The 15616-nt window shown below is 34.0% G+C and overlaps 1 protein-coding gene across 2 annotated transcripts in view; it reads right to left on the reverse strand.

The window, feature by feature from the left end:
* ITCH (itchy E3 ubiquitin protein ligase) overlaps window positions 1-15616 on the reverse strand; it is a 118790-nt gene that overhangs the window by 19516 nt on the left and 83658 nt on the right. For both annotated transcript variants that reach the window (XM_019733743.3, XM_088789192.1), the window contains exons 13-18: window positions 14215-14299; window positions 11393-11521; window positions 5637-5709; window positions 4735-4806; window positions 2121-2209; window positions 229-388 (exon numbers count right to left, since the gene is read on the reverse strand). In XM_019733743.3, the coding sequence (XP_019589302.2) occupies window positions 229-388; window positions 2121-2209; window positions 4735-4806; window positions 5637-5709; window positions 11393-11521; window positions 14215-14299 (608 nt within the window). The remainder of the gene's footprint in view (window positions 1-228; window positions 389-2120; window positions 2210-4734; window positions 4807-5636; window positions 5710-11392; window positions 11522-14214; window positions 14300-15616) is intronic.

The following is a 15616-nucleotide window of genomic DNA, read 5'->3' on the forward strand; positions in this document are numbered from 1 at the left end:
TTTTACAATAGTCATTATATTTCAAAATGTTAGATGAGTTCTTTATTTTTTTAAAAAAGGCTCCCCTGTCTTATGATCTATTATGGCACAGTTGTGGAAAAAGGGCAAATATAACAAATTCAATCTTAGAAATGTCTTAGTGATAAAATTTCCAAATGAAAAAGTTAAAGAAACAATGCTCTAGTATTGCTGAATTAGCAAAGTAAACAGTTCTCTACCTATACTTACCATGGCAATAAACCTTCCAATAAAACGAAAATATTTCAGGTGATCTGGATTGATGTAAGAAGCAGGGTTTATCTGCAAGCAGTAGTTATCCTTCCCTGCATATTCAAACAGGCAATACATTGGGTTCAACACCTCATGTGATAAAAGAAAGAACCATTCTCTGAAATTAAGAAAAAAAACTTATGGTGAAAATCTTTAAGAACCATTCCAACAAATCAAAGAGCAGTGCTACAAAGTTCTCAGGTAGTCAACATTCCTCAACTGGACATAATTTCCTAGTCCTATGTTGATTTTTACTGTTTCTGTTCAAACTGACACCTATTTCACACAGATGATATTTACACACCGCTTATTATATTTCAAAGAATCTAAGACATCATTAACTTTAGACACCATTATTTGATGAACCACTAAAAACTTTTTCCCAATTATAATTGATACACATCACAATTTCAGAGATGTTAAAATTTGATAATATTAGTCTTAGACTCAGTGAAATACACGTAGGCAAGTTTAAGCTTCACTATTGACTCGTGGCTAGAGCAACTGAAATGAATCTAACATTATTCCACCTATTACTAAGATCCACAGTGATCCTCATCAAGTACCACCGCTCTCTAAATTCTAGATAAATATGAAAAAAGTCCTATTTCAGAGCAATAAAGACTTAATTCAAGCTACTCACTCAATAGAAAAATGCTCTGAGAAGCTCTAATTCAAATGCTGTGAAAATACCAACCAATATTAACAAAAGATTATAGTTACTAATTAATATAATATGGGTGGGTCTGGTAGAACAGTTGGCAGAGCAGATTTGGGACAATACATGTGGTATCATCTTGTGCCTGAGATTTCTTTTCCTATTAGTTCATGATCTCTGGTGATAATGCTGCTTACTACTTTAAAACTGCTCGTTGATTTTCTAATTAAGAATGAATAGTTGCCCTCCTCTTAAATGATCTCTAACCTACACAAAATAAAGTTTCTACTCATATTTATTATTTACTTGTGATTACTTCATACATTTTGAAATGTGAACTCTGAAACACAACATAAATAAAAACTACTAAAATGTAGCCACCAGTTAGTAAGCACTAGGTCATTAATCAACAGTATCTATACTCTTCACAATAATCCTAGAAAGGTAGATACGACTATTGTTATTTTACAGATGAAGGTATTTGACCCCTGTCATACTAGTGAGTGCAGGAAAAGGATTCAAATCAGGTCTTGATTCCAAAGTCCTTGCCTTTCTACAAAGCAACTGCTATGCAAATATTTAAATTGATATATTTGTTATGTAATAAAGCTATTTCTTGCTTCAGTCTATCTTCTAGGTTTTAACTAGAAGCTCCAATATTAAGAAAATAGAATTAAAATTTTCAACTCCTATTTTATACAGCCTTCTATATTCTCAAAATAGATATATTAATCTCAGTTGGGAATTGAGTTACTATTAGCTCTATCAGTAATCTGTGATGGGAAAATGACCTGATCACTATAGAGCCTTGTATGCTCTGTGGATCAGACATGAGGTGATGGATTGAACACTGGCTTCTGGTTTGATGATGCAAAGCTTGCATCCAAGCTCTACAACTTAGTATGTGCTTTAGGTTAGACTCTAAACCTCATTATTACCTTTAAAATTCTCCCTCATAGGGTTATCCTGAGGATTAAATGAGTGATGTGGATGAAATCAACTAGCAGTCCCTCAAAGTACCTTCCAAAATAATGTTGGTGAAATTATGCAGCTGCAGCCATAATAAAGGCACAATAATTTGCTATATTTCATTTTCCTGAAATATAAGATTGAGAAAATAATACTCGCAAGCAAAGTGTAATGATACCTTTGGAAGAAAGAACTAAGTTCTGAGTATTCATATTATCACTACCTTGCTACACCTCCATAATCTAAACCTTCTTCTCCTGGAAAAATCACCCACAAACGTCTTCGCAGATCTTGGGGACTGAAGCTCATTATCTACAAAACAATATAGTAAAAGAATTGGTAAAAGCAGTTGTTGAAATACCATTCCATTCTATCACTTCCAGGTTAAGTCAGTTATTATAAGTAACTTAAATTCCCCATGACACAGAATGGTGTTTGTGGTCTAGTCAACACAACAAATACAGAAAATACATTAAAGTTTCATAGTATTTTATATATTATACTTATCTATATCTTTATACACTTTAAATATATAATTTCCTTTTTAAATGATCCTACTATTGACTTACAAAGTTGCTTCTCTCACTTGCTTAGCGCACGGTTAATTGTAGGCATGGTCAGAGGTTAGGTCCCTTTTTTGTTTGTTTTGGTTTTGGTAGGTTTGGGTTTATTTACAGCCAAAAGGTACACATAATAGCTAACTGGCTAACTTGGAAATGAAAACCAGTGGCTGCAGAGAAAATATAGTTAACTTTAGAAACTCGTTTTCAGTAGAAACCTGGAAAAACTACTCAAATTTTGTGTCCCACTACAGTGGTTAATAAGATCATCTTCATATTTGAAGGACAGTATAGTTTATGAGCTGTAATAGGTCGTTTGGGTTCTTCCTTTGTAAAACTAATTACCTGCCGCAAATCGGGCTATTAGAACATTACGAATACTAATTACTCTTAGAAGAAAAATGACAGGGCCTGGAGAGAGAGAAGTTGATACAATGCCTCTATTTTATGAAATGATAAGAATGAACACTCACATTTAAATATACAGAGAAGCTCAGTAAGTAACCTGCTTATGCCAGGGTTCTCTCAGTTCCCACAACAGATATATCATTTTTATGAATTCATATCCCACTCAAACAAGAAAATCCCATAACAAAAGATTCAATGCTTATGACAAATATTCTACAAATACTAGAGGCTAGATATATAGCAATGCAAATAAGATTTTACAGGTTAAAAACATCTTTTTCTGTTACTTGTTTCTTGTTCCCTCTGACTATTCCTTGGCTTTATGGCTGCTCTCCAAACCCTAGGGTTGTCCCTGATTTCTCTTGTTGATCCCCCAAACCCAAACCTGGAAATTCTGGTTGTTCCTTTGCTCAGTGTCTGATACCTGGGGATTCACTGTTCCCTGGAAAAAGTATCTTGACATATTGTCCTTTAACAAATGCCTAATATGAAGGAAAAAAATTTATCCTGCAATTTCCCCCATAAACAGTTGTGCTATGTTAATAAAAACACTTACTACCCAAAACAACTTTATCCAACAGTTATGAAAAAAATCTGATGTTAATTTTGCTTTCAGATTTGTCACTCTTCCAAAGCAATCAAGTTTTTCTCAAGGTTTTACTTCAGATAAATGTCAAATCTACGATGACTATTTTAAACAACTGTTTTAGCACCATCTGGTCTGTTCTGCAAAAGCCTCTGGTTTCAAAGTTCAAAAGATAAAGGGACATTTAATCATGTTTTACATCTTTTCATCACTGCTATAGGCAAGTTATGTTTCAAGAAACTGGAGTACTTAGTGACTACACAGTGGTTATGAATATGAAAATTAGATATAGGTAATGACTGGGGTGGGGAATGGCCTTAGAGACATGTATCAGATCAAGGGAACAACAACTCATAATCCTCTCAATGATTTTAGTCAAGTTCTGGGGCTAAAAAGCTAGCTGTTCATATTTGGCAGGATGCCAACTGGCTTTTTTCCTTTCAATGTTAATAACTGAGGTTCCAATTAGGAAACGAACACAACCGTTTCTAAAGTAAGTAGTCAGCTACTGTCAACTATTTCAGACAATCTCTTTCCCGTTTGCATTCAGTGTGGCACTTCCTGAAGCTCTAGCTACCACATTCATCACAGGGGCTTGATATTAAAGAATTACATCCACATCTGGCCATAAAACAAGGACTAACTAGAAGTTTTCATATTAAGACATTTTTTCCATTGGTCATTTTAATCTTTCTTATAACAATATCACTTAACATTTAGTTGCAGTTGGTAAAGTTGCAAAATAAAGGTTAGTAGTAAATTAACTCCGGTTCTGAGGACACCTAAAAAAATTTGTTGACAACTTCTGAAAAACATCTTTTCTTAGATTATTGTCACCAACGACCAATTTCTTTCCTACATAAAATTTTTTTAAAATTTATATAAGAATACAGTCAGTGCTTACTGTAAAAAATGCAAGTATTACAGAACTATAGAAAGTCTCCCCACTCCTTTTCTACCCATCCAATAATTTTCATATGGATATTTCCAGACTTCTCTACCCAAAGCCTATTTTCTCACTTAAATATATATTTCAAATCAAACAGTTTAGAAATGGAAACCTGAAACTCACAAATCACTTTAAGTTACTTAGACATTCCAAAAACACAATACACACAAAAAAATATCTGCATGTTCCTAAATTTTAACTACTAAGGTAGCTGGCAATAAGATTAGACTTTAAAATTCAAGGACTCCAACTCCAAAAGTTCCAGGCTGTTTATTAAAAGGTGGTTCTGGCCTGGCAGCCAGGGGGGCAAATTAGTGAGTGAATGAAACAGTACCTGCTGAAAGGAATCCTCAAACAATGTTTTTCTTGTCACTGTAATCTTTATGTGCTGTGGCATGGCCAGTTGCTGAAATATAAGAATTACTTAAGTCAACTCTCACCATTAAAATGGCATATTAAAAAACCAAAAGGGTGAAGTTTTATTTACTTTGTCTTTGCTTCCAGAAACAAGTAGACTTTGAGTATGAATTTGTATTCAATATTTAACCATGCATTTGTGAGCATTCATGCTAATTATAGATCATTTGATATATAAGAAACAGGAAAACAAGATCTCATGTGACAGTGCTTACTTAATGAATCAAATCAATTTTATTTTCATAACCTTAATTCAGCTTCTTCTTGCTTGCATTGGCCCAGTTAATTACAAGAGTTTGAAGTTTAAATATATTCATCACAGCAATATTTTGAATAGTATATTTTTATTTAGAACCCATAGAGAAATCATTAATTCAGTAAATATTTATACATCAGAAATAGTTGGTCACATTTAAGAAAAATACTCTGACTATAACTATATATATGCATGTATCTATCAAAGTCATTTATATCAAATGCTAGCTATGAAAGGGGCTGGTTACAATTTATTATACATCACAAAATGTTTTAACTCATTTGTTTGAGATTTCTGCAATCTGAAAGTAATGGGTACTTGAAAGAGCAGCAGTTATTTTCTTACTCAAATGGTTTCAATTTTATTCTTCTGGAAAACAGAAGCCACAAATTATTTAATTGATAAATCTATTTCTTTGCCTTCAGAATAGCAGAAAAAGATTCTGATGCTTCCCATTTTATCCATTTTTCTATGGGTTATTTTCCAATAGAATCACTGACTGTGTACTATAAGCAACATAAACAAAAAGAAAGGGAGTATAAAAATATAGTCCTAATACTAACCTGACACCAGAACCGGAAATACTGAAACTTCGCCTTGAAGTCCCGTACATAGGCTATCTGGGGTCCATTGTCTCTGAGGAAAAACGTTAATATGACATATACAGTTGCTGATAAGACAAAATATTGAAGGAAAGGCAAAATACCAACCCCCCTTAGTACTTAGCAGTCAAATGCAAAAAAAACTTAGTACAGCATACTCATACCACCACCTTTTAAATTTTTTATTTCCCAGGACTATTTTTAAGCAAAAGACAGAAGTTTTCATCTTTTTAAAGCCACTGTTGTGGGATTTTTCTCTTATATATAGTCAACAGGGCTAGGTAAAGTAGGTTCTATCTGAGAATGTTGTCTATCCCCAAACCCATTCCTTAAGTCAGACTCTTGATATTTACCTGGGCAGACTGCTACCCAGGATAAAGACGAGATTCCCCAGTGTAGCTGTGTGACTTAACCACGGCTTATGAGGTATAAGTGGGTGTTGTACAGGACTTCCAGGAAGGCTATTTTTAAGAGAGCAGAGATAGCGGGAAAGGGATTTTTTTCTCTTTCCAATTTGCTCCTCATATTCCAGCTGCAGTTGTAACTATGATAGCTGAAGTTTCAGCAGCTATCACAAACTATGAGGTAAACTGAGGGCAGAGATCATGGTCTGGGATGTAGAACCGAAAGAAGCCTAGAGCACTGATGACACCACTGAGCTACCAAACTAGCCCTGAATTTCATGTCACTGAATTATTCCCTTTTCCCTTGAACTATTTTTAATTTCATTTTCTAAACGGTCAATGTAGAAATACAATTGATTTCATATAATGACTTTATATCTGACAGTACCGTTAAATTTACTTATTAGTTCTAGTAGTTTTTTCTAGATTCCTTATGATTTTCTATATATATAATTACGTATGCTATCTATGTGAAAAAAGACAGTTTTACTTCTTCCTTTCCAATCTATATATTTTTTCTGTTTCTTGTATCATGGAACTACCAATACATCGTTGAACAGAAGTAGTGACAGTAGATATCCTTGTCTTATTCTTTTTTTTCTTTTTCCAAGGAGACTGTGGCTTAATCTTTACCTATTCTTGATCTTAAGAGTTATTTCATCGTTAAGTGTGATGTCGGTTGCAGGTCTTTTGTAAATACAATTTTTAAGGTAAGAAAGTTTCCAAGGCAGCAGTGTTTACCATACTTGTAAATTGGCACTGTATTTTGTCAAGTGCTTTCTTGAAATGATCATGATTTTTCTCTTTTAATTTGTTAATGTTGTAAATTACATTGACTGATTTTTGTATATTAAATCAATCTTGCATTCCTGGGATAAACTCCATTCCACATCATGACAGTGGAATATTCCTTTTATATCTTGAATTTAATTTGCCATTATTTTGTTAAAGATTTTTATACCTATGTTCATAGAAATATTAGTCAATAATTTCTTATACTGTTCTTGTCTGATTTTGGTATCATGATTGTAAAAGTCTCATAAAATGAGTTCAGAAGTGTTCTCATCTCTTATATTTTACGAAAGAATTTGAATATGATTGATATTGTTTTTTATAATTTTGATAAAATTTACTAGTGAAGCCATCTAGGCCAGAATTTTTTTTATGGGAAATTGTTTAATTATGAATTCAATTTCTTTACCAGATATAGAGCTATTCAGATTTACAATTTCTTCTTATGTCCATTTCGGTGATGTATCTTTCAAGGAATTTGTCCATTTCATCTAAATGTCCAATTTATTGCCATAAAATTGTTCAAAATATACCCCTTATTATTTAATGTCTGCAGAATATGTAGCAATGTCCTTCTTTCATGTCTGTATTAATACTTTGTATTTTCTTTTTCTTTCTCTAAAGTTTACTAGAGGTTATCAATATTAATCATCTTTATCAAAGATCCAACTTCTAGCTTTAATTTCTCTATTGTTTCATTTCCATTTCATTGATTTCTGCTTTTATGCTTATTTCTTTTCTTGTGCTTATTTTGGGTTTAATTAACTTTTCTTTTTCCAACTTCTTAAATATGGACGCAAGGATCACTGATGTTACACCTTTCTTATTTTCTACTATAGTCTTTTAAAGCAATAAATTTGCCTCTGGAAATTTATTTAGGACTACTTTTGTTAAGTCCACAAATTGTGATATCCTGTTTTTTTATTGTGATTAAGTACAAAATACTGCCAAATTACTCATGATTTCTTCTTTGATCCATGGATTATTCAATAGTGTGCTGTATAAATCCCACTGAGCCATTTTTAAATGATGGAGTGACTTATACAAACCACAATTTTGGGGTTTCCTTACACATACCCAAACATAATTGTAACTAAAATGAATGATACAATATATTTATAATTTATTTCCATATCTAAATCATTTCTAATTTCATTAATAGCTAATTGGCCTGAATTCCTAGTTTCTACTTTAAACATGAAAGTTTTTAATATTCAGAAAGTATAAAATTAAAAAGTAGTGAGACCAATATTGTCCTGATATGAAAGCCAGATAAAAAAACAAGAAAACTACACACCAATATCTCTTATGAACATTGATGCAAGAATCCTCAACTAGCATACCGAATTCATCAGAATATTAAGAAAATACTAGCATACTGAATTCATCAGTATATTAAAAGGATTATTTTAATACTTTTGAAAAAGTGGGGTTTATTCTTGAAAGGCAAGGGTAGTTCAATAAATGAAAAATCAATGTAATATGCCACACGTTGATAACAAAGAGAGAAATACCACAGGATCATCTTAATTGATGCAAATAAAAGCATTTGATAAAATTCAAAATCATTTTGATAAAAACACTCAAGAAACTAGGACTAGAAGGAACTACCTCAACATAATAAAGGTCATATATCAAAATCCCACAGCTCACACACATCACATTCAATGGTGAAAGAATGAAAGCTTTAGGATGCTGGCTTTCACCACTTCTGTTCAACACAGTATTAGAAGTTCTAGCCAGAGCAATTAAGCAAGAAAAATAAATGAAAGGCATCCAAATTGGAAAGGAAGTAAAATCCATCTGTTTAAAGATGAGATCTTATACACAGAAAACCTTAAAAATTCCAGACAAAAATACCTGTTAGAACTAATGAGTAAATTCAGCAAAGTAGGATACAAAACAACACATAAAAATCAGTTGCATTTCTATACACTAACAATCAACAATCTGAAAAGGAAATTAACAATTCCATTTACAAAAAGCATCAAAAACAACACTTAGGGATTAACTAAACCAAAGGGGTAAAAAACTTGCACACTGAAAACCACAAAACATTGCTGAAAGAAATTAAAGGCAACAAATAAATGCAAAGACAGCCTATGTTCATGGATTAGAAAACTTAACATTGTTAAGATGTCAATACTAACCAAAGTGAACAGATGCAATGCAATCCCTATCAAAATTCACCCTAAAATCATACGGAATCTCTAGGGACCCTGAAAAGCAAAAACAATCTTGAAAAAGAAGAACAAAGTTGGAAGACTCACACTTCTTGATTTCAAAATTTATTAGGTTGGTGCAAAAGTAACTGTGGTTTTTGCACTTACTTTTAACCTTTTAAACCACAATTACTTTTGCACCAATCTAATAATACTAAGCTACAGTAATCAAAATAGTGTTGTACTAAGGCAGATATATAGACCAACAGAATACAAAGCCCAGAAATAAACCCTTGCACAGATGGACAAGATTTTTGACATGAGTGCCCAGACCATTCAATGGGGAAAGGACAGTCTTCAACAAAGGGTGCTGGGAAAACTGGATATCCATTTGTAAAAGAATGAAGTTGGGGCCGGCCTGGTGGCTCAGGCGGTTGAAGCTCCATGATCCTAACTCCGAAGGCTGCCGGTTCGATTCCCACATGGGCCAGTGGTCTCTCAACCAGAAAGTTGCCAGTTCAACTCCTTGAGTCCCGCAAGGGATGGTGGGCAGTGCCCCCTGCAACTAAGATTGAACACGGAACCTTGAGCTGAGCTGCCGCTGAACTAAGATTGACCATGGCACCTTGAGCTGAGCTGCCGCTGAGCTCCCGGATGGCTCAGTTTGTTGGAGTGTGTCCTCTCAACCACAAGGTTGCCGGTTCAACTCCAGTGAGGGATGGTGGGCTATGCCCCCTGCAACTAGTAACGGCAACTGAACCTGGAGCTGAGCTGCGCCCTCCACAACTAAGACTGAAAGGACTGAACCGCACCCTCCACAACCAAGATTGAAAGGACAACAACTTGACTTGGAAAAAAAAGTCCTGGAAGTACACACTGTTCCCCAATAGTCCTGTTCCCCTTCCCCAATAAAATCTTAAAATACAAAAAAAGAATGAAGTTGGACCCTTACCTAATACTATCTGCAAAAATTAACTAAAAATGGATCCAAAACCTAAATATAAGAGCTAAAGCTATAAAACTCTTAGCAACACACAGAATGGGAGAAACTATTTGCAAATGACATATCCGATAAGGGATTAATATCCAGAATAGAGAACTTCTAAAACTCAACAATAACAAAAAAACGATTCAAAAATAGGCAAAGGACTCAAACAGACATTTCTTCAAAGATGTACAAATGGTCAACGAGCACATGAAAAGATGCTCATCATGGATCATTAGAGAAATAAAAATAAAAACCACAATGAGATACCACCTCATACCTACAGGATGGCATTATAAAAAACAAACAAACAAAAAGGAACAACTGTTAGTGTGGACTGGAAAAACTGGAACCCATGTGCACTGCTGGCGGGAATGTAAAATGGTATACCTGCTGTGGACAACAGCATGGCGGTGACTCAAAAAACCACAGAATTACCATTTGACCCAGGAATTCCACTTATAAGTATATACACAAAAAAAACTGAAAGCAAGGATTTGAACAGTTATTTGTATACTCCATAGCAGCATTTTTCACAATAGCGAAAATATTGGCCTGTTGTTTGGGAAAACGACCCAAATGTCCATGAACGGATGTATAAACAAAATGTGGTGTATACACAGAATGGAATATTATTCAGCCTTAAAAAGGAATGAAATTCTGATACAAGCTATAGCTTGGAGACATGATGCTAAATGAAATAAGCCAGTCACAAAGAACAAATATTGTATGATTCCACTTATATGAGTAATCAAATTCACAAAATTAGAAAGCACAACAGCAGTTATCAGGGGCTGAAGGAGAAGGAGGATTGGAGAGTTACTGTTTAATGGGCACAGAGTTTCAGTATGAGATGATAAAAAAGTTCTGGAGATGGATGGTGGTGACGGTTACACAACAATGTGAATGTATTTAATGCCATTAAACTGTACACTTGAAATGGTAAACTTTGTTGTGTGTATTTTACCATAGAAAAAATCCCTAAACAAAACATATTAAGCAAATCAACAAAACACAAAGTTACTTTTTAAAAACAGAAAGAAAAACAAAGTAAAGGGAACTTTTAAGTTAAAAAGTAATGGAAATGAAAGAAAGGCTTGGAAATCAGGGATTAATCGGTGAACAGTATTATACTGATAATTTCTAAATAGTCTCATTTAGTGCTGTGTGCAAGATGGTAAGAAATATGAAAAGTCTCTGGGAGAAAATATTCAAGATGGTAACTGAAATACAAAATATTTAGTAAACAGAAACCTATGGGCATGCCAACTCAAGGAATAGTAAAAACTGTACTCCTACTTGCTAATTCAGATCTTTTACATCAATATCTTGGAATCAGTTTTACTTTTAATCTACAATGTTTAGAAAACTTACAGGGCAGATTTTCCAGTTCGGGGATCTATATAGGTCGTTGTTCTTCTATTGTGATCCACAAAATATGGAATTCCATCCACTGTGAATCTCATTTCCCAGCCTTCAGGTAAGGGCTTTTCATTTAACTGACTACAAAACATAAGGAAAAAATTAAAACAAAAAATGTGAAAGAGTTGCTTGTTAGCCAAGTATAGAAACTAAGAATATCCACAAATGCAGTAGGAATCTTCTAGAAAACCATTTAGTCCAGTATTTCCAGTTGTTTACTAGACCTCTCTTATCTAGATATCCTACAAGCATGTTAAACAAGTCAACAGGAAGAAAGGGAAAACCATTTAGTCCAGTATTTCCAGTTGTTTACTAGACCTCTCTTATCTAGATATCCTACAAGCATGTTAAACATGTCAACAGGAAGAAAGAAAGAGGTTGGAGGCATTTAAGCTCACTATTTTAATTAGAGTCACTGTTGCAGACAGGAATGGCATTGTCCTCAAGTGTATTTTAGAATAACAAAAAGCCTGAGAACCTCTGCCTAAACAAAATTTTGTAGACTTTGTCAAAGGGTTAAGAATATTTAGCCATAGTCACAGAGCTGAATACAAATGTCAGACAAGAGACTACAAAAAACTGTAAAAAGATAACATCACATTTGTTGTAATCATATTTGTGAAACAGACTTAGTAACAAGTTGTTGTCCTAAAAACAAAACAAATTGGATAGAACTGGGTCACTTGTATTACATATTAAAATACTGATTCTAACTTTAGGTTTGAAATTTTGAAAGATCCAAGGGGATACAAGAAATGGTACATTACAGAAAGGTGAGGTGGTCTATTCTATCTTTAGAGAAAGAAATTTAAAGAGAAATTAGAAATGTTACCTTTGAAATTCTTAATTCTTTCTTTTTTGGAAATTAAATATATTTAAGTTAAATACCCTAACTCCATAAAAAACTGTAATTTGCTGGTACCCAGAAACAGATTTTAAATTTAAAGCATACCTTTAATTAGAACAGTGGTTTTTAAAACTTTAAGCTATGGAATGTGTTAAACGAAGAATTTGTCACAGCTAAATAGAGATCTGGGCTTTACCCTTGGCTAATGGAAGGTGATCTCTAGGCCTCTGGAATGTCCTGCCCGTCAGGAACATCTTTGTTTGCCCGGGGACTTTAAACACTGGACAGTCAACAATGTGGTTTGTGATGTAGACTTTGGGATATGACATATCAGTTCTAACTTCCGGCGTAAATGAAAACTAAAAGTATTAGCTCCAAGTCTGGGGAAGCGCTGGAGACTACAATTAGTCACACAGGCAGTACATGATGGAGCCCCAATACCAGATCTCTGGATACCAGAGATCAAGTGAGATTCCCTGGTTGGCAATATTCGACACATACTGTTCCACATCATTTCTTACAGAAATGATCCAAAGAAATGATGTGGAACAGTATGTGTAGAGTATTGAGAGGGAGTTTGAAACCCTCTCAGACTCTGCCTTATGCATCTCTTCCTTCTGTTGGTTCTAATTTGTATCCTTTCCCTGTAATAAACATGACTGTGAACACAAGAGGCTTCAGTGAGTTCTAGTATCTCTAGGTTGTTGTGGGGACCCCCCAAATTATAGCAAGCTGAAGTGAGAGTAGTCCTGGGGCCCTCCCAGCCTGTGGCTGTCTGAAGTGAGGGTAATCTTGTTGGGACTGTGCTCTCCGACTACACCTTGCCAAATTCCTTGCAGAATGGATCCCTCTGGCAGTCTGATAAACACATAGTATTATATAGTGTTATGGGCTGAATTGTGTCCCCCTGCAAATTTGTAACCCTCAGTACCTCAGAATGTGACCTTATTTGGAAGTAGAGTCATCGCAGATGTGATTAGCTAAGATGAGTTCACACTGGAGTACGATGGGACACTAATCCATTATGACTGGTGTCCTTATAAAAAGGGGAAATTTGGACACTGAGACATGTACACAGGGAGAATGCTATGTCGAAATTAGAGTTATGCTGCCACAAGCCAAGAAACTCCCAGAAGCTAGGAGGAGGCCTGAAATACGTCATTCCCTACTGCCTTCAGAGGGAGCACAGCCCTGTCAACACCTTGATCTTGGATTTCTAGTCTCCTCAACTCCGAGACAAATATCTATTCTTTAAGTCAATCAAATTGTGGTAATTTGTTAAGGCAGCTCTAGCAAACTAATACACTATTACATAATGTTACAAAGAAAAGCAATTATATATACATAATTAATCAAAACATTAAAAAGACAAACTTATAATAATGTGTATCTATTAATATAATAGAAAGTTCCTATAATGAAGTGTGTAAACAATATTTTGATACGTCTGCAACAACTGCAGAATGATATTAAAAAACCTGTGATTTCTACTGGTGGCCAAGTCCTAGGCATTGCTAATTCTACTATGGTTGTAACCTACAATCACAGTGGAAAGAAACACTCAATTTCAGACTATTAATAAAACCAAATGTGTATTTTTTTCTCCCTAAAGTATTCCCAGTGGATCCCAGGTTGTAAAACCTTGCTTTAGAATTACTAATCTGGTCTTTCTAATAATAAGTAGGTATTTTTGAATACATAAGTGTATTTGTATATACCACTGAGTTTTTTCCCCTATACTGTCAAGAAACCCACATCACTGTATTAAAGTGATAGTGTAATTTTTTCTCTTTCTAAGGTATGTGGGTGATTAACGTTTAAGGCGTTTGGGGAAAGTATACATAACTGATTTTTTTCTTAACTGATTCAGAAATAGAGCACATTCTTTAAAGAGGTTATCTATAAACTAGTAACTGAAAGTTCTTACCCTTGACTTCTGGGGTCTTCCCATTGTGTAATACGAGTGTTGTGGTTGACAAAATATACTCTACCATTGCTGTCTGTTCTCTTCTCTTACGTTTAAAAACAAAAACAAAAACAAAAACCAAAGCATTAGAGTTAGCATAGCCTTCTTCTTTCAAACTAATATAAGATGAGCTGAATTTGCCCATTTCTCATTGTATTGATGATTTTATAGTTTTTAAATCACAACTTTAAAAGACATAATTTTTTTAAAAAGGTTTAATTTATTAAAATATTAAATTCACACTTACTGAAGTTACAAAAACATCATTATATCCCAGAAGTTAAAGAGACTTAATTCACAATATCCTGCCCATGGAACCTTTCTGTTCAATCCATCCAACAGCAGCAAGAATAATTAATCATTTTAACTTTTCATATATGACCTCATTTTATCCTTAATAGTCCCATGCTGCAGGTAGTTTTACTTTATCTTGAAGTTAAAGAAACTCACACAAGTTAAGTGATCTGCCCAAAATCTCAGAATTAATCAGCAGTGACAGGATAGAAACTCAAGCCTCCATTCAGGGATTTTTTTCACACCACATTTGATTTCTTAAAATATAATGGGTGGAAGGGAGGAATATAACTTAATTGTTTGCTATATACTAGGTATTATTCAACTAGTGAAGACAATGTTTCAAAATATATCCTGTTCTTTAATATACCCAGTTTCCAAATCCTACTAAATATCTAGAGTACCTTTCTACACAAGGGATGGACAGCAGGGCTGTTTTTTAATTTACTGCATCTGAAGATGCTGCTTGTTTCCCACCTGACTCTTGCTTTAGGATTCTCCTTATTTTGTTGTTTTCTTCCTACAAAATTTCTCCTGCTTCTCTGAGCTTTCTCATTAAGGTTTAAAAGACATGTGGATGTCATTTTCTCTTTTAATAATCAAATAGTTTTGAAATTTTAATATTGTTCTGTTGTTTTGAACTACTGACTTCTAGCTCCACTACCAATTAGTTCTTTAAAGACAGGTTTCTTCCTTTAGCTGTATTTTTAAAATTTGGCCATGATGTCTCAAAATAAATAACTGAAGTATTAAAAAGTACAGAATGCATTCCAACTTCTTAAAAAGCAATTTCTAAAATTAGCAATTTTCAAACAAAATTTTAAACTTAATTCCATGCTGATAAAGCCAGTATTTATTTTCCATCGTTTGAAAGTTGATATCTCTTTTTCAAATAACATTTATTTAGATTCTTGAGATCTTTCTTTAAGCACGATTGCAGGATGAGTCTTAGGCCAAACTGTATAGCCTTGTCAAGTTAGTATCTGGTAACATTTAACTGTATCTCCAGCACTGATTCCATGATTTTAAGCAGTAGTGATAATATGGGGGGACAGAAGGGATATGCTGG

The sequence above is a fragment of the Rhinolophus sinicus genome, chromosome 13 (genome assembly GCF_057876585.1).
Source record: "Rhinolophus sinicus isolate RSI-liver-muscle chromosome 13, RSI-T2T, whole genome shotgun sequence".
In the NCBI taxonomy this organism is placed as follows: domain Eukaryota; kingdom Metazoa; phylum Chordata; class Mammalia; order Chiroptera; family Rhinolophidae; genus Rhinolophus; species Rhinolophus sinicus.